The sequence below is a fragment of the Trachypithecus francoisi genome, unplaced genomic scaffold (assembly GCF_009764315.1).
Source record: "Trachypithecus francoisi isolate TF-2019V2 unplaced genomic scaffold, Tfra_2.0 Lachesis_group5, whole genome shotgun sequence".
NCBI lineage: Eukaryota > Metazoa > Chordata > Mammalia > Primates > Cercopithecidae > Trachypithecus > Trachypithecus francoisi.
In genome coordinates this window covers 107,128,553-107,149,108 of record NW_022681470.1, presented here as the reverse complement: position 1 = coordinate 107,149,108, position 20,556 = coordinate 107,128,553, and the positions used below count along the sequence as shown (strand labels likewise).

Here is a 20,556-nt window from a genome sequence, read left to right as displayed (position 1 = left end):
GTTATTTTTTTTTAAAACTCCTCTGTACCTCAGTTTTCTCATATGTAAAAGGAGAATAATTCCTAACAAACAGGACTGCCATGAGGATTAACCAAAACAATGCTCCTATAGCATGCATCTTGTTAGCTATTATACTCTTTTCTCAAACATGTTTTTAAAAAACGTACAGAGGCCTCATAATTTCAGTCCTTTAGTAAGCCAAACACTTTAACATATAAAAATGATTTTTTTTTTTTTTTTTTTTTTGAGGCGGAGTCTCGCTCTGTCGCCCAGGCTGGAGTGCAGTGGCCGGATCTCAGCTCACTGCAAGCTCCGCCTCCCGGGTTTACGCCATTCTCCTGCCTCAGCCTCCCGAGTAGCTGGGACTACAGGCGCCCGCCACCTCGCCCGGCTAGTTTTTGTATTTTTAGTAGAGATGGGGTTTCACTGTGTTAGCCAGGCTGGTCTCGATCTCCTGACCTCGTGATCCGCCCGTCTCGGCCTCCCAAAGTGCTGGGATTACAGGCTTGAGCCACCGCGCCCGGCCTTTTTTTTTTTTTTTTTTTGAGACAAAGTCTCCCTGTCACCCAAGCTGGAGTGCAGTGGCACAATCTAAGCTCACTGCAACCTCTACCTCCCGGGCTCAAGTGATCCTCCCATCTCAGTCTACTTAGTAGCTGGGACTACAGGCAAAAGCCACCTTCCCCAGCTAATTTTTGTATTTTTTGTAGAGATGGGGTTTTGCCATGTTGCCCAGGCTGCAAGCTGGTCTTGAATTCCTGCGCTCAAGCAATCCGCTTGCCCTGGCTTTCCAAATTGCTGGGAATACAGGCATGAGCCACCATGCCAGACCTGTGAAATAATTTGTATGGTGTCAGCCAAAATGAATTTCCATATAATCTAAGAGGTGACATTCTAAGAATTACTTTTTTCAGGTACTACTCCAAATAGTACCTGATAGAATAATCATAAGTAACATTATAACATTATAAAAGTTCAATATTCCTACTGGCTTACAATCTTACAGGTAAACAGTCATCATTAGGGGGAACAAATAAATCTTCCAAGCATTTATTGTAAATATAAACAAATATATCTTTTAAGGATTCTGCTGGTTTATACAGATATTTTTCAGTAAACAATACAACTGAAAGTCCAAAATGTTTTTATTTACATAAAACATTTTTTTGAAAAACACTCACGAACAAGTTGATATGCAAGACAAATTTTGTGATTACAGTTTTACAAAGGAGAACTGACAGATTACCTCCTACTTTTAAGTCTTGCAGGTTGCCATTATACTGTGAACAGTGGAAGAAAAGTCTAGCTTGACGTTCTGAACACTGAATAAATCCGTAAGAGGTTAACAGTTTTTCAATAACCCCAGTTTCACGCAGTGCTGCTGAAGTACCATTAGGGTACCCATTATGTCCATTGTTGTGGAGAAGGTTTGGATCAAAGCTCATCTGTTTTAAAAAAAAAAAGAATATATACATATCTGCACATTATCTCCATAGCATATTATGTCTGGTTAATAAGTCACTAAATCTTCCATATAAAAAGGCAAAAAAAAAGTAAAATGAAAGGAAGATTATGGACTTTTATTAATGCAGCATTAATTTAGCTAATAAAACATTTCAGAGGAAACAATTTAAGTTATTATATTGGGGAACTGCCCCAAATTATGGTAGAATTTTCACTTACCAGACAAAAATAGAATTTCTGGGGTTTAATATTAACGTATGACAACATTAGTAAATGCTGCCTTTACATAAACTGAAAATTACTAAAACAAATTCAGAACAAGGGTAATTAACATTAAGAGACAGTGACCACAAACTACCAAAGACTCTTAAGAGATTTGGTAACACTATTTTGAAACTTCAGCTGATACCTTAATACTATTTAGTAAGTCATGCATTTGGAAGGCATATTTCAAGTTAGTAAAGATTAACACAATAAAATAAACTTTCTATGCAATACTTAAACTAGAAAATCTCAGAGTAATTCATGCTTAGGTCCTTTAATGAAAGACTATCCAAAATAGTGTATTAGAAAACTTCTGAGACAACAAAACTACAAGACAGCAAAAGCATTTCCATTTTAAAAATGCTGAATCATTTCACAGGTACATTTAAAGACATCTTTACCTGAAAGAAACCCTTCACTTTTCACATACTGATGGAATCTGTAACTATCATTTCTTTCCCATTCTTTAGTGAAACAGGAGCTATTTAAAAGCAATATGACGTAATCTGCCTAGGTCATAAAACACTATCACATTGGATGTTCCATTTTCCTTTCTTTGAGTAAAACAACAAAAACTATAAGTGAAGCACAAAATAGGATGAAATCCTTAGCAAAGCCTAGGTCTATAATTTACCATAGTAATGACATTTCCAAATCATTACAATTATGTTTTAGACCCTTTAACTGAAAATCTGATTTATAATCAGTACTTCCATTTAAGTGGGATATTGGACATAATTAATAAAAAGGATACATTTTTATTAGGAAAAAAGAGTAACTAAAATTCTAGAAAGATAAACAAAAGTAGGAGTCAACGACATGTGTGGTCAAATCAGGTAAATCAAAGCCACCACACCTGTCTGTAGGTGGTTACGTTCTAATTCTTCTACACTAGCCACTGTTCTGTGTTTAACATATATTAACTCATTTAACTTTCACAAAAGAAAGTATTGTATTAGCCTCATTTTACCAATGAGAAAACAGACAAGAGAAGTTAAATGACTTGCCAAAGTCAAACAGAAGATTCAAACCAAGAAGGTCTGGCTCTAAACCAGGGCTTCTCAAATGAGAAGTTAAAATACAAAATCAGACTCAGTGCGTATAGGGATTTGAGATTTTCCATCTTTATTAAGATCCAAGGTGTTAATAATGCTTCTGATTCTTGGACATACTTTGAGCAAGGCCCTAATCTACTGGGTTATCTTTCAAGACTGAAGGTAAAAAAAATGATTCGGGAAGTTAGAAGGTGAGTCTGCAGGATATTTCAACCAGAATGAGTGGCAATCCTAGGGTCATGCTCTTAACACAAAGCAAGGTAAGCTGAGAATGACTGCTTTCCTGACTTACAGATCTCTGATAAGTTGGGGTCCTCTTTTGTTTTTTAGTCCCAGATGAGGTAGAAGATGAAGATAAGGGTAAAGAAAATGAAGGAGGGGCTGCAGGAGAGGGATGAGGATCTGACGACACAGTAAAAACGTTCTCCATCTCAAACAGCTGTTATAACATAGCATAATGTTGATAACTATGATCAATAACAATTTTGTGCACATTCCACAGTCAACCTTTATATATTTTTAGCTTGGGTTTAGCGAAATATAATTAATCAGATTTCTATCGACATAGGAAATATACAGAATTAACATTACTACAAAAGGTGAAATGTATTTTTTTTTAAGCCATTAAAAACATACGATGACATCAACAATTCTGAAAATGCCACAAGGACTCTTGATGGTTGTTGGAGTGAGACTATTCAGTCCAATTTCTTTTCAATGCCAATCAACTTTAAATAGAACCTATCATTTTTAGTCACTAGTTTCCCTAAAGTACAGCACACACAGATAATCCAATGGGGTGTAGAAGAAAATAATTGGGACTATTTTTCTGCCCAGAGATAAAAATGAGCTTTTATAAATATTTACTATGTATTTATAGTCTAGGTTTCACCGAGTTGGTATGTCAGATGGTATCATGTATTACTCAGGTATTCTGAGGGAAGAGTGGAGAACTCCGTAAGAGGCCGACAGTGAAGTCCTCACTCATTTGCTCTTACTATATTACAGTATGGCCGATAAGGAAATACACAAATTTAGTTATCTAGTGTAACTAAACTACCTTCACAAATAGACAGATAAGGCCGGGTACAGTGGCTCACACCTGTAATCACAGCACAGGGAGGCCGAGGTGGGCAGATCACTTGAAGTCAGGAGTTTGGGACCAGCGTGGCCAATATGGTAAAAGTCTGTCTCTACTAAAAATACAAAATTTAGTCAGGCATGGTGGCATGGGTCTGCAGTCCCAGCTACTCAGGAGGTGGAGACACGAGAATTGCTTGAACCCAGGAGGTGGAGGTTGCAGTGAGCCGAAATTGTGCTATTGCACTCCAGTCTGGGCAACACAGCAAGACTCCAACCCAGAAAAACAAAAAAAGCCCAAATAGACAAATGGTTGAAAGATTCCCGCAGAAGAACCTCAGATGGAAGATAAGGCAAGCACATGTAAAGAGCATGGGAACTGACATTTCTGTTCCTAGTACTAGTTCTTCAACCTCCACATTAAGAAACCATCTAAAGAGATATGACAAGTATGCCAAAAAGTTAAGATCAAGACTATGATATGGATTTATATTAGTAAACGCACTAAATGTTGATTTCCTTGATACTAATTCATGGTATTATAAAGCTTTTTAAAATTAAACACTCAAAAACCAGCAATCCAGAACATAGTATTTCTAACAAGAACAGAACATTTCTGCACAAGTAAACTTTTTATATAATATCCCTCCCTTCACATTTTTCCTATTTATTTGTACCACTATGTTTTACAATGCAGACACAAAATTGTAAATACACAATTTATAAATATATACACATATCGACAATATATGTTTTTAACTGACAAGCAGTATAAAACTACCTCGAGAACCATTATTCTAGATCACTGAGGGACTTTCAAGCTGTGCTTCTTTCATGTTTGTTTATTTAATTATTTATTTTTGAAGACACAGTCTTGCTCTGTCAACCAGGCTGAATTAATTTATTTTTGAGATGGAGCCTCGCCCTGTCGCCCAGCCTGGAGTGCAGTGGTGTGATCTCGGCTCACTGCAACCTCTACCTCCTGGGTTCAAGTGATCCCCCTGCCTCAGCCTCCCAAGTAGCTGGGACTACAGGCATGTGCCACCAAACCCAGCCAATTTTTGTATTTTTAGTAGAGATGGGTTTTCACCATGTTGGCCAGGTTGTTCTCAAACTCCTGACCTCAAGAGATCCGCCCCCCTCGCTGGCGCCCCGGGCCTCCCAAAGTGATGGGATTACAGGCGTGAGCCACTGCACCTGGCCTCATGTTTGGACTATAGTTCTGATTACTATTAAACAAGAACACAATGATATTATCTGAAATATATATGCCTGAAAGCTGCAAAAAATCCATTCTCAAGTCTCCAGTCCTGCCACACATCTCTGCACGTAGGAGATAGAAATCCTCTTTTTCTCACCCAAAGGGAGACTGAACCAGAATCAGAAAGCATCAAAGCTAACATTTTCTTTTAAGACTCTAAATTGCGCCCGGGCGCGGTGGCTCAAGCCTGTAATCCCAGCACTTTGGGAGGCCGAGACGGGTGGATCGCGAGGTCAGGAGATCGAGACCAACCTAGCTAACACGGCGAAACCCCGTCTCTACTAAAAAAATACAAAAAACTAGCCGGGCGAGGTGGCGGGCGCCTGTAGTCCCAGCTACTTGGGAGGCTGAGGCAGGAGAATGGTGTAAACCCGGGAGGCGGAGCTTGCAGTGAGCTGAGATCCGGCCACTGCACTCCAACCTGGGCGACAGAGCGAGACTCCGTCTCAAAAAAAAAAAAAAAAAAAAAAAAAAGACTCTAAATTGCTCCCCAACAAGAATGCTGGAATCTGGGCTCTACTGTTCGGGTCTCGTCTCATCCTTAGACGCATAACAAAACAGTTGAAAAAGCTGTCCCCTTCTCCCAGAATCTTTGCTGACTAGAGCTCTCTTTCCCTAGCCTTTATCCATTTGGAGGATGCCTTTATTTTTCCAATGAGAAACGCACCACTCAAACAACTTTAGATAAGACATGTGACACGTTAATACTTTTCAAAGAATTCCTAATAATTTGGCTAAACTATATTTTTATGGCATTGCAAATATTTCTTAATCAGCACCACCAAAAAACAAGCAAAATGGAAGTTATCACAAAAACAAGACATAAAAGTAGAAGACAAATGGAAGTAGATAATTTAACAGATCCTTGTTTATAAAAAATTAAAGACACTAACAAAGCTGGTGGTAGGAAGGACCCAGTAGGTACATGTTATTTGGCTTCTTTTTCAAACAGGGGAAAACAAAATCCACAATTTAGTTGCTTGCCTAACAGCATATAAAAATGTATGGAAATGAACCAAGTTTAATGTCTTAAAAAATATTTAAGAACCAGCGAGGCTCAGTGGTTCATGTTTGTAATCCTAGCACTTTGAGAGGCTGAGGTGGCAGATCGCCTGAGCCCAGGAATTTGAGACCAGCCTGGGCCCATGGCAAAACGCTGTCTCTACAAAAAAATACAAGAATTAGCCAAAATTAGCCAGAGGCCTATAGTCCCAGCTACTCAGGAGGCTGGGGTGGGAGGATCACTTGAGCCTGGTAGGTCAAGCCATGATCCTGACACTGCACTCCAGCCTGGGTGACAGAGTGAGACTCTGTCTCAAAACAAAAACAAAAACAACAAAACAAACAAAAACCCCAAAACACACAACACACACACACACACACACACACACCCTGGATGTGTATATTTGTAAAATCTTTGCAAGGGAGGAACTTTCTAGATTTGAAATCAATTTAAAAAAAAATCACAAGGGACTGATATCTGATTATAGAAAAAGCACAAGCTTTTATACTCAAACCTAGGGGGAAAAGTGTATATACACCAGAGTAGTATTGAAGATTCTAGGCAAATCAGTACAATTAAATTACCAGAATATAAGCTTCTTGAGGGGCAGAACTTTCTATTCAAAGCTAAATCCCTAGATTTTAGATAAACAGTGCCTGGCACAGAGCAGGCGCTATGTTGAATTACTGATTAAGTGAGCAAATAAATAATCCTTGAATATCAATCATTAAACTTTAAACACAAAAGCTCAAAACATTAAACATAAAAAAACCCTTGAATTTTTGCAATAAAAAAATTCAGATAAAGTAAATTAATACTTTCATATACCAAACTAACAAAGATGTAAGATTTTAAAATAATGAAAAAGTGAGCTAAGAACAACACATACACTTTTATGGTAGTAAACTGGTACAACCTTTTAGAAATGCAATTTAGCAACATGTATCAAAATGTGGAGATACTTTTCTTAACTGCATTGCAGAAAAGCTCTCCTGGGGAAATCTGAAATGTGAAGAAAGCTTTATGCACAAGTATTTTAACAAATATATTTTTGTAGCAAATTCCTGGAAATAATCTAAAGTCTAACACACTTTATGGTTCAAGACGTCATTGCAACTTATGTAATGCTATGTGCTCATTGGAAAGAATAAGTGGAAAATGCTTATTCTGTAATAGGAAATGAGACATCAGATATTTATACAGTATGATTTCAAATGTATTTAAAGACCAGAAAATCTACTTTAATGTTCACAGATGAGAAAACACTTAGCCATCTTAAGGGCACACTGCTAAAAATGGCAAATGTAGGAACAGAATCCAGTTCTGACTCCATTCTTAACCGCTGCCTTATTCATTCAACCACAATTGAGTTCGTACAATGCATCAGCGCTATTTTAGGTTCTACTCATATAGTAGGTAACACAACAGACAAATATCTCCAGCCTCATAAAGTTTAGACCTTCTACCCTTTTCTACATATTTACTTTTAAAACTAAAGAAGTCATTGACAAAATTAGTCCTCCTTTAACAAAAGCAAAACTGGAACAAATCTCAGGTCAAATTTAAACTTCATTTCTAACCCAAGAAATAAACTAAAGTTCCCTGAAGAACATAAAAGTCAAAAGACCGGCTTTCAGCCCTGACTCTCAAGTACTTCTAACATCTCTGGGATTTTGTCCTCAAAAGTAAAGTGGGAGCACCTAACTGGTTTCCAAGTTCCTTTGGGGAGAGGGGGTGGAAATCTATGCTTCGTAATTTATTATAAGATCTAAGTTGTTTTTCCCCACCAATCTGGTCTGCTTGGCTTCTACTGATTGTCAAACAATTACTTTAGAAAAGGTAGCCTATTTCACTGTAAGATCTTTAGAAAACCACCCTGTATTCTCAAACATACCTCCCCTTGACTTCCACTGTTTCTTTCAATTTTCTTAACACAACCATTTTTCATACTAATTGTAGTCTTCTGGATAGGTTCTAAGTAATAATTCATTAAAGCGCATTTCACGACTATTCTTAACGTACCCGACCAATATAAGGTACTGAGTGATTACACCCCTTAATTCTGTAGACTGAAGTTTTATAACTTTGTAAAACTAAAAAATATCCCCATCATTTCTTCACATATCACATTAGCAAAATCAGGTTTTCTTTCAGTTCCTCTGTAATGGATAATTTGTTCCTAAATAAAAAACTATAACCTAATGCTTTTAAAATGCCTTCTGTTGGTTAATCTAGTATTTCAATTTGGTGACTAATTTTAAATTATCAGATTCTGTGTAGTGTATCTTTTAATCATTCATTCTCCTATCTTAATACTTGTCTCACACAGTTGTTGAGATAGTTAAATGAGTTGCTTCATGTAAAAAGCCTAAAATAAGTGCTTATGTAGCACACAGGTACTCACATAACTACTTATTAGGTCTCTGAAAAAAGCAGGGCAAGGATAGCATCTGGCAGCATACACCTGGAGACTTCTCTAAAATCAGTCTCTTACTAACCTCTTTTAATTGTTACCCATCCAACATTTCTCCGTATTGACCATTATGCTACCATGAGCTACTCTGTCAAGTTTTTTATTCATTGGCTCTGGGGTTTTTGCTAGAAATGAAAAGCTAAACAGTTCCCACATCTGATTGAAAAATCAGGACACTGACAGTTCCTGTCATAGGTCTCTATTTGACTACTATCACACACCTAGCAACTAGCACCTTAGCAACTGCCAAGTAATCCTGTTGTTTTCTCACTCATCTGGGGCTTCGGTTTTCTCTGCTTTGCTATGTTTTGAGTGTGAAAATTGTTGCATTCAGCAGAAAAAAACTAAGAGCATGACAGGAATTTTCTAGTTTTGCTTTCCTCTTGTCTGTCACCTTTAGACTACCTGGATCAAATCATTCACCAAACAATTCAGGTCTATTTTCACATGTCAAACAATGTTTTACAGTCCTCATTCTTACTTGCCATTTTATGGCTAATTCTACCCTTCCATATATATTTGTTTCTAATTATGTATTATTTTTACTGACTTTACAAAACCCCCCTTTAAAATCTGGGGGTTCCATTGCATTACCAAATCTGTTTCCTTAGCTGTGTGTCCCCTTTCACTGAACTATTTCACAACTGTACAACCACGGCCATGTTTTACTGCCAATCTTTATCCCAATTGTGGTTTCTTTGTAACTATGTAAACATGTAATTTTTAGACAGCTATGGATACATTTATATATTAAAATATTCATGTGGTAAACTAATATTCAGAATACAAAGATTACGCTAAACAAAAAGCATTTCTTTAAATCTATTTCTATAAATCATGTCAATGAAATGAAAGCCTTAATATCTCATCTTGCCAGGCATGGTGGCTCACAAGGTCAGGAGTTCGAGACCAGCCTGGCCAACATGGTGAAACCCCGTCTCTACTAAAAACACAAAAATCAGCCAGGCGTGGTGATGCAGCCTGTAATCCAGCCTGGGCAACAGAGCAAGACTCGTCTCAAAAAAAAAAAAAAAAAAAAAAAAAAAAATCTAATCTTTTATCCTTCAGAACATAAAATTGTGGTTTCAATTTGTGTTAATCTTCCTTAGCTAATCCAACAGAATCCATAACAATTAGTCTAACACTCTAAAATTACTCTTTAAAAATCAGCTAAGGTAAGAAGAAACAAATAGAAAAACTAAATGGTACAGTTACCTTAAAATTAAATAACAGTGTCTGTTTATGAGACATAGATAATTTAATATTACTAAGTTTTTAGTTGTTAAGGAATATTCTAGTGCACAGTAAGGTCATCAACACTATTACATAATCCTTCAATAAATTGGAAATAAAGTCCTAAGTGCTTCTTGAAATAGCAGTGAAGCTTTTGTAACTGCACGACTTATTTTCATTCTTCATTTTATTTGACCTCTGTAGTATTTAAAAAAATGTTTACCATTGACTTCTTGAAATTATCTTTGGTGCTTCTTCCTGACTTCTACTTCTTTGCTCTCTTCATTGGTGCTTCTTCCTTTATTACCTATCATCTGATGACTTCTTTCTGAATTCCTTAATGTCTACTAACTTTAGAAAATCTGGAAACTAAAGATTAAAGAGGAAAATTGCTCTTCATAAGCCAACCTTCAAAGTTAACCACTGTTTAATATTCTGTACTAGCGTATTTCCTTCAACTTCAGATTGCTAATGACCACAATAAATTTCCACTATATATTTTAATATCAGTAAGTTACTACTCTAACTTCCCTATTCCTATGAACAATGGTTTCTAGCTTGGACAACTGGATTTGATAAAGTCATTCCCTCTACATTTATCTTCAGAATCAACTGGTCTCCAAGTCCTCACTTCTATCATCAGAACATCCAGCATCTACCTTTTTCTCTACCTAAACCTTATACTTGATCCACTGCTTTTGACAGGTTTTCCCATCCTCAGCCTTTCTGTCAAAAGTGTCACCATTTGTCTTTTAAAGGTACACTTCTGAATATTACTTTAAAATGTGAAGCAATAAAGCTATCTTACTTTTGGGGGAAAAAACCCATTAAGCCCTTGCTTACAGACACCTGATGGCTCTCCTACAGAATAAAGACAAATGTATTGGGCCAAGCCTCCAGCAAACTTCCCTTCATAAGTCTTCCCACAAAATTGTATTCTCTACTTTGTTCATAATGAACAACTTAATATACACCATGTGCTTTCAGGTCTCCCTGAATCTGCTAATTCTGTTACCTCTATACCTCTACCAATGTCTCTTCTCCCTCTTAACAAGGTACTACTCACCTTCAAATATTCTTTCTCTGTAGGCTTTCTTTACCCTCCTCCTTACCTCCAAGGGAACAGCTTCAGTTATATTCTTAATATTTTATGAGTATCTTTTAGCCTATATTAAACTGTGATCCTGTGTAACAAATCATCCTATATTGCAAGTCCACTAATATCTTATTCACTCATATTTCAGCACTAGCAATGCCTAACAATACAGTAGGCATGTCAACCATTCATTCACAAATATGCACTGTAAATGTAGCTATGGATATAAAGCTATCTTCCCTCAAGAAGCTAACACTGAAGAGAGAGAAACAGATGTCAGTAACAAGTATCACTAAAGTTTCACAGACCCTCGTGGAAAGACTGCAATGCACATTCTTATTTGAAATCCTAACTTCTAAATAGTACAGACAGAGCTTCTCTAAGAGACCAGTAAGTCGAGAGATCAGCATGTATTAATATAATCTGGTGTGAAAAATCTGTTTTGACCATAAACACTGTCCTTATCTAACAAGAGATAGTGTTGATATTTCATACTAGTTGAGAACAGAAAAACTGTCTTCTGAATACCTTTAGAAAAGAACAAATAAAGATTTTACATTTGACCAAATAATCAGGAAATCCAGAATTATGGAACTGATTCTTAATAGGAAATTACAAACCTACCTCGCAGTGATAATCGAATATTGCACTTTCAGTAGTATTTGCTGATTCTTCTTTTCAGCACACGTTTCAAAGGATGAAAGTTGCTAGTATTAAAAAAAAGAGCGAGAGAAAATGATCTACCAAGCTAATAAAGAATACAACTGCTGCTGTACCGGGCAATCTCACAGTACAGCACTGAAGAAAACAAAGACTACTAGCAGCGTTGGGAAGTGCTCTTTCAAAGCTGTTGAGTAGGCACAAACTTCTTGTTTCAGATCAAGTGTTGTGTCTTCAACTTAAGTGTACTCTTCTTTGGTCTTGTTAGTTGTTACGAGGTTTGTTCCTTGCCTGATCTGAACTTGAAGCAGCAGTTTCAGGTGGTAAAGTCTGTTCTGTTACACTTCATACTAGAGGTAAAAAATGAAGACATTAAGTATAACATATACAAAATAATCAGGGACAGTGGGTGAGAAGAGGGACAAACTCATTTCATTAACTTAGAATCACGGGTCATGCAAGTAATACAGAAAACCTGGAAGCATGCTCATTTGATGTTATTTGGAGCAATCTCTCAAGTACTAACAACTACCTCCTTTGGTATCTCATACCCAAGACCTCAAATTATTCCATAGTCTTTATTGACCTCTTCCCCCAAATAAGCTCAGTTACATGGCATAATATTTAATTTAGTACAAGTATTTTATAATGATCTAGCTCTGTGGAAAACATAAAAGAAGTCCCTGCCATGAGGGCATAGACAATCTTGCTGAGAATACAAGATTTATACATGGAAAAAAAAAAAAAACAGAGTATAGGACAAAAACGCCAAAAATTATTTTGCTCAATTAGCATCTAGATATCTATTATGTCACAGACTATCTAGAAATATTACTTATTGTTTATCCACAACTGCATGTGCATCAAAGCAACACGGTAAGTATAGAGAAAGCTTTTAAATAAGTGGAATTTGAACTGAATCTGGAAAATCAGGCAAATAGCTGAGTGTTCTAGGCATGAAATAGCACGTAAGTCAAGCTAGAATATGCCACTAAATTCTAAGTTTCTTGAGAGAAGCAACCATGCATTCTATGATTTTCTAAGCCCGGCATCAATGAAGTCTTCTACATGAATGCCCGTGGCAACAGTGTGGCTTGTTGTTTCAGAGGAAAATCAACAGGCTAGCCTGGAGAACAGAGAACTGGGCTGAAGTGAAATAGGATATGTAGTGTGACAGGTGTAGTGAAGCCAGATTATGAAGCATTTCAACTTGATGTAACAGGAAACAGTGCCTTAGTTTTTGATGAAAGTGGTATTAAGTCTTGAAATCCTATAGGAGATGACTTAGTGAGCAAATAGAAATCTAATTTGCACTGCTGCAGTAAATAGATGAGAAATGTCTACAGAAGAGAAATAAAATGTATTTGTCAGTAAAAATCACATTTCTGCTTTATATTAGGTATAAAATAAACAACTATTTTGCACTGACTCCAAAGTTAACCAAATGGCATTAACGAAAATTATTTCTACAGGGAGAAGAAAAAGGTGGACATGCTGAGCAATGGATAATATATTTGAAAACATCAGAAGAATGATTATCAGGTGAGAGATCAGAGCTGATGAAACGGCTCAGACCAGAGGAGCGTAATCTCAATCACTGGTACTAGTAAATACCATGAACAAGTTATTGAATCTCTCTAGGCTTCACTTTCCTCACATGCAAAATAAAAACTCAATAATAGCTGATCTGGCCATTTTCTATTATCTACCATCCTATGACTTTATACTGTTCCTTCAAATAGCAAATGTTACATACACTTGCCTGATCTTTCAACTTTATTTAGATCATTCTGCTATTATCCAGACTAGATATATGTCTGAGGGTAATGGTGCTCAAATACTTGGAAAGCTTAAAAAAAAAAAAAAAAAAAAACCTATGCCCAGCCCCCACTCAGAGGAATATAACTGGTTTGAGGTAGGGCCACTTCTTTAACTATCTTGATTCTTCCCCTCTCCATCGCCATACAAGTTGTGTTAGTATTTCCCTCACGATATCGTTTGTTGCAAGTTATGTTAGTATTTCCCTCATAATATCATTTGTATTCATCTCTTGTCCTACTAAATGATGTATTTTAGCTCAGGTGTCTAATATATCCGCCAACTTCCAGTGTGCACACTTTCCATTTTCTGTCACATACCACCACCAGACTATCATTTTTTGGCCAGGTGAGCTGGCTCACGCCTGTAATCCCAGCACTTTGGGAGGCCTTGGCAGGAGGACTGCTTGAGCCCAGGAGCTTGAGACCAGCCTAGGCAACATGGAGAAACTCCATCTCTACTAAATACACAAAAAATTAGCCAGGCATGGTGGTATACGCCTGGAGTCTCAGCTACTGAGGACCGGGAAGTCAAGGCTGCAGAGACCAAGACAGCGACACAGCACTCCAGCCTGGACAACAGATCAGAACCTTGTCTCAAAAAACAAAACAAAAACCCTCCAATTTCACTTCTCATCTCCCCTATCAAACATCTTCAGTTATTTTTCTACCACTCTAGATGGGAAGTTTTTAATCCGGGCTATCTACCGCCCCCAGCAACCTTAAATAAACAAAATCAAAGCCTGAGTCCCATACAAAGATTCTAAATTTAACTACACTAGGTTAGGTGCCAGGCATTGTTATCGCCCAGCCACAAATCTGCCCCAAGTGTTTCTGACTTCCAACCAAAATTAAGAACTACTATTCCAGGTGTCTCCATTCTACCTCCCATTCCTACTCTCTACTATGTTCCACTTCTCCCAGAAGTCCATTACCTTGGCTAATCCTTAAACACAACTCTTGAGAAATTCCTGAATTCTAGCCACCTTTGCTTATATGGGTCTTCCCACCAAAAAAATACTGTTGTGATCTTCAAGGTAACAAAAAAGCCTTTCTTGACCATTCTAGCAGACTCATTCATTAATTCCTACTAAAGAATGGGGCAGTAACACCCACTGCCTGCATCAAGCAATTTGCGGCAAGTGGTACCAAGCAATTTCTGTACTTTGTTTACTTCATGTTTTTATGTATCTTGTTCCTCCAATTCTATTTCAAATTTCTGAGAGGTAAACTCAAATTTCTTTATCACAGCCTCCTTTAGCACCTAATCCAGTGCTGCCAGAAACCAAAGGAAAAAGGTAGTTAATCCTTAATAAGCAAAAGGACACCACAATTCAAGTGTAAACAGTTATACCAGCTTTAATTGTATGAAGTTTTAATTATCCGATCAAGAAATAATCTCTTCTTTAAAAAATACGGACTGTGTATATTGGTTTTATCTTAATACTTTAGGTCTATTAATGAACCCAAAGAACTCAAGACGGAGAAAGCAAGTTATCTTGAAAAACTTGAACTGGATTAACCCAGTCTAGGTTGTTGTATTACATTAAGAACTGTCAATTCCAAGATTCAGTAACACAGAAAGAGATTTCTGGAACCGAAACTCTGGAGTATTGCAGGGCCATTCTTAGGCACTAATGAGGTCTATTAGGAGCTACTAAAGCTCAAACGAACCCACCAACAGTCATGAATAATTTACTGGCCGAATTAACATCTTCACAGTTTCTGCAGTTAAATAAATGTTTTTCAATTAAATTAACACTTACTGAAGAACTTCAAGGTATTGCTCAGGCATTTTAATATAAATGGCTATCCACTCATGCCCGAATTAACATTAATTGGTGCTACTAACCAACTCTTTTGCCTTAACCCTAGGAAGGTAAGTGCATCTCCTCCATCCCCCTAAAAGCTTGAAACTTAAATCACAGGAACACTGGGTATTGGGCTACGGCGGTGGCTCTTGCTTGTAATACCCAGCACTGTGGCAGGACGAGGTGGGAGGACTGCTTGAGACCAGCCTGGGCAACATGGTGAGACGCTGTCTCTACAAACAATTTTAGAAATAAAAAATAAGTTCAATGGGTGTGGTGGCATGCACCTGTAGTCCCAGCTACTCGGGAGGCTGAGGCAAGAGGATCACTTGAGTCCAGGAGTTTGAGACTGCAGTGAGCTGACTGTGCCACTGCACTCTTCCCTGGGAGACAGTGAGATGCTGACTCAAAAAAATTGCCCCCACAAACCCACCATAGGGTACCAATAAAAACACTAGTGAACAATTTAAATGCGTATCTGAGAATCTCCCTGAGTGCTAAGTAATCAACTCCTTTTCCCTTTGCTCAGCATGGAAATAGTAGTATTAATCACTGCAATTTCTACTTCTCGGGTTCAAGCGATTCTCCTGCCTCAGCCTCCTGAGTAGCTGGAACTACAGGCGTGTACCACCACGTCTGGCTGGCTAATTTTTGTATCTTTAGGCTAATTTTTGTATTTTTAGCAGAGAGGGTTTCACCATGTTGGCCAGGCTGGTCTCGAACTGACCTCAAGTGACCCACCCGACTCAGACTCCCAAAGTGCTGGGATTACAGGTGTGAGTCACCGCACCTGGCCACCACCTGTTTTATTTCATGCCTTCCTCAGTTGGCTGTTTTACCTCAAAGGCCTAGCATAAGCCATGACATAGTAGGCACTAAATCAAGAGGTTAAACTAACACATTTATGTGGTAAGTAACCATCTAAAATGTATCACACTACCTAGTTTATTATTTTGACAAATTATTTTGAAAGTATGTGCAGCACTGACTTTCGGAAAAGTTAATAAAAGGCTAAGACAGTCTACAAAAGTCTGCTCACTTAACCCACTTCCTTCAGGCAGTATCTTCTTTTAGGCGGGAAAAACAAAGACCCAAATAGGTAGCATAGAACTGAAAAGTTTCTCTATTGCCTGACATTTCATTGAGCACCACAGTTTACAACTGAAGTGCTTAATAGGTCTTAATTCATTTTCACTTTAGGATCTAAGGTAAATGATAAAGTCTAATTAACCAACCTAAGTCACCTGTTCAGTAAAAAAAAATAAAAAAATCAAACTGACTCAACTATCTTTTCGTATCCGTTTAGTAGTAACAACTGTGCTGGATTAATTATCTAAACAGCTACTGAGATATTTAAAACTATCACTTAACTGCTTATACATACACCCAGAAGTCTAATACTTTTAAGCAGGACAAATGGCAGTGTGGGTAGATGCTGAAGAAACACTCTAGACACATCAGAAAACAACACAGACCAGCAGTGTCCAACAGAAATACAGTGCAAACCACGTGTAATTTTAATTCTAGTATCCATATTACAGTCAAAAGAAACAGAAGGAATTTTAATTAAATATCTTAGTTAACCAATTATATCCAAAATGTTATTCTCTACAGAATCAATGTAAAAATTGACATTTTTACATTCCTTGAAATCCAATGTTATTATACAATCACAGCACATTTCAATTCAAACTAGTCATACTTCAGGTGCACAACAGCCACACGTGGCTGGCAGCTACCATGTTCCACAGAGTAGGTATCAACTGAGCAGGGGTCTAAAAAAGCACTATTGTGCCAATTAGCAACAGGAAGTAAATATAAGGGTCTTGAGCAAAGATTTTCACTAATAAAAGTAGGCAGTATCTAGCACAGAAGCTTGTTGTTACTAAATTGCAAAAACAGAAATGCAAATAACTGGTGATGTACTGATTGTAGCTGCAAATCAACGGATAGCTTACATGTGCAACATATGGAAACATCAATTTTCAGTCACACAGTTTTACCTCAGCATAAAAGGACATTAAAATATTAAAAAGTTTTGTGTTGTTTTTAACTAGGTACCCACACATGCAAGTGGAAAACATTCTAATATCAAAACAAAGGAATTTTTAAAATCCTGACTGGGCAGAAGGGTTTAACAGCAAGTCACTCTCACCCATAGTAGTTTCACCACTTAAGACAGTCTAGCTATTAAAGCTTACAAAATAGATCTCAAAGTGCTTCCTCTTCTGTTTTCTGCAAAGACAAAGCTAAGAAGTACCTCAATTCTTTGTGTTTAACAAGATCAAGATATTTATCTCATTTTGCAATACAGTCCTGAAATGCAATTCCTCAAAAATCTGTCCAAGATAACATCGGTCCAAAATTTCCACGTTTTAACTACCTTGTCGAAAGTATGGCTCTCATAACAGCTTCAATAGACTTAGTGCCACTGAACTGTACAATAAAAAACATTGGAACACTAAATGTTATGTATACTCCAGCATAATTTGATATTTTAGCATTTCGTTTGTATAAAACAAAAATCGATGGCCCTACACGATGTGTCTTCGCGGGGGGAGGAAAAAACAAGGGTAGGGGATAAAGCCGGACTGCACGTCAGCTTTCACACTTTCAATTTTGATTTGCTAGGACTTCACCAGATTTTCACCCACACTCGCTAAAGGTCACACTTAAGTCAGAACTTACTCACAAAAAAAGAAAACCTATCTTCTGTGCCTCAAATACTTTAGTTTTCAACTCAGCTGCTATAAATACTCATCTTGATGGTAAACATCCAGAACAGCTGCAAAACCAAACTATTAGCTTCTCTTTTATTTTAGTCCCAGGGCTAAAACGAAACAAAAAGAAAGCCGAATATTTATCCAGGTTTTATGACTCAGGTATATGCCTATTCAAGTATATAAACCCCCTCCTTACCCACACCAAGGATATACATTATTGGATATCAATACCAAAATAAAATCAAGGTATGTATTACAGTGCCCCTCAATGTAGTATCAAGAATGTTTGCCTTTACTCAAAATGAAAAGTACTCAGTATTTTAGTATAGTGTAGCTTATATTTGTGGGTTATAATTTGAAACCTACATTTAAAAAAAGTAGGTTAGTAGCAGTGGCTGAGAACTGCCAGTTCATACCAGCCTGATGAAAATTTAAGCCTCTCAAAAAGATTTAACTACCACAGTGCCTTTGAGCATTCTCCCTCTCCGCCCTGCCTCCCAACTGTTTAAAGAGCGCCACATTCTTTTACTCATTTAAGGTGCAAAACACGAAAATTAACTTGCCTAACAACGTTCAGATTTTCTTTGCAGATTGAAGCCTGTTTCAGGGGGCGTTCTCTGCTTCACCTGTGAGTTAAACAAGACGGCCGCCATCTGGGTGTTTCTAAGGGAAAACCTTAAAGCAAAAGAACCTTGGCACTAAGATTTCGTATTGATAAAACATCATGGTAAAAATCTGAAGCTGTCTCCCACGGGGGAACGTCAAAAAATTCTACATACAATGACGAAGCCAGGCCGTTCATTGCACAATGTGGGCCAGGCGCTGGCACCCTGAGAGCTAGAGGAGGTGGAAGGGAGGACACTACTAAGCTTTCAAGGCGCACGCCCTTTCCTCAAGATAGAGGGGTGGGAGCCACGTGCCTAAAAGATTAGGGACTGGTTCCCTTTCTCAAGAAGCCGAAGGGGAGACAATGCGGGAAAGGTTGGATGCTGAGACCCTGCTCTAGGTGACTGGAGTAACGATGTCAATTCCGCCACGCTGCTGTGCCAGATGTGGCTGGGGAAAGCTGTCTTTAAGCACTACCCCAGATATCTAGATGGAGCGGGGTCTCAGTCTATACACAAAGAAGGCGCCACTGCCGCACTGCGCTCTGGTACTGGTAGTCAGATTCCCAAGCAGGTAACGGCCAGGAAACTATAGGGTCCAGAGTCAAAGCAGGCCCCTCTTCTCGGTCTCAGGCTCTTCCAACCTCACACAAAGGACCGCGCCACCACCCCCTCGCCCCGCCCGCCGGGACATGTAGTTCCCATTTCCCCAGCCAAGCGGCAGATGGGGAAGCCGCCAGACTACAGCTCCCAGCAGCCTCCGCGCCCGAGCCCCGCACCCTCTGCCTCCATCTTGGCTGCGGTCGGAGCCTCCATTTTCGCTCCCTCCCCCCACTTTAGTCACCACCACCACTACCAAAACGCGCAGCCGGCTGGCCTTGACTCCTGGTTTCAACTCTGCGACCTGACGTGAGGCCCAGGCAGTTGAACGGGAGACATATGAAAAAGCCCAGGGCAGGGAATTGGGGTGCATTCTTCCCCACCTAGAGCTCTACGAGTGCCCACCTTGACTCAGAAGGCTTTCCCCTTAGCCTTGGTCTTATTCTCAGCCCTTCCTCTGGGTTTTTGCTACCCCCAGTTGGACCCTGAGGTCGCACTCACCCCAACAGCTCAGCGCCCCCTCTCCAGCGCCGCCATAAGCAGCACGGCCCGGTACGTAGGAATAAATCGCGCTTCTCTCGCGAGAGTCGCGGGCTCCGAGCGCGTGCACGAGAAGGGGCGGAGTGAAGCGTACTCTCAATACGCTTGCGCAGCAGGGCTGAGTGACGCCAAGCAGTTTGCTGCACTTAACCACAACCAACATGGTGGCTGCATTCCCTTACATTCCTTCTTGGGTGTGCTGCGGGAAGCAATCTGGGTGTTTACTGACTCCTCCTGGACACTAGGGGTGGCGGGTAGCTTTAGGCGTCTCTAGTCTTTGAGCGTTTGAATACGTTTTAGCCCACAATAATGGGGTAAACCTTGAAGGCGAACAATTCTGAGGGCATATCCAGGAGTCATAAAAAATGATTTATCTTTTCGCAGCAAAAATCCGGAAGGGCCTAACACTCATTTCTTCTCATAGTGCAAGCATTCTTTCTTACATCTACTGCATTAGACGAATTTCATTAGTATAGAGTCAGCTTTTTAGCAAGGTAATTTGGAAATCTAAATGAGACCTTTGTTTTCCACGAACAACATTGCAACAGATGCACAAGAGTGAGCAAGGCTGCATAATCACTAAACAAAATGAAACATTCAGTCAACTGACCTTTCAAGTTACCAAAGATATTCCTGTTGTGTCAGGTAATCAAAGAGGGTGAATCAGTAATTAAAAGGTTGAAATAAGAGCAAAGAGATGATTCATCCAATGGGGGAAGAGGGAAGGAGGAAAATGGGTAAATATGACCACAGGAAGTTCAATGGATTATCCCCTGTCAGACAGTACAGCATGCTCCTCTGGTGAGAGGAATGCTTTTCCCAGATTCAATGCTTCTATTTTCACAGATTCACTGGCTCTCTCACTTGACAG

At 38.7% G+C, this 20,556-nt stretch overlaps 1 protein-coding gene across 6 annotated transcripts in view; it reads right to left on the bottom strand.

Annotated features, from left to right (window-relative positions):
* CSDE1 (cold shock domain containing E1) overlaps positions 1–19,777 on the bottom strand; it is a 41,077-nt gene extending 21,300 nt beyond the window's left edge. For 2 of the 6 annotated variants that reach the window (XM_033196277.1, XM_033196278.1), the window contains exons 1-4: positions 19,647–19,776; positions 11,554–11,939; positions 3,076–3,222; positions 1,247–1,445 (exon numbers count right to left, since the gene is read on the bottom strand). In XM_033196277.1, coding sequence (XP_033052168.1) covers positions 1,247–1,445; positions 3,076–3,213 — 337 coding nt within the window. In that variant the 5' untranslated portion in view covers positions 3,214–3,222; positions 11,554–11,939; positions 19,647–19,776. Of the gene's footprint in view, positions 1–1,246; positions 1,446–3,075; positions 3,223–11,553; positions 11,940–18,503; positions 18,567–19,646 lie in introns of those variants that run through there. The other 4 variants (XM_033196279.1, XM_033196282.1, XM_033196281.1 and 1 more) reach the window with 3 other exon arrangements.
* Positions 19,778–20,556: the final 779 nt, after the last annotated feature.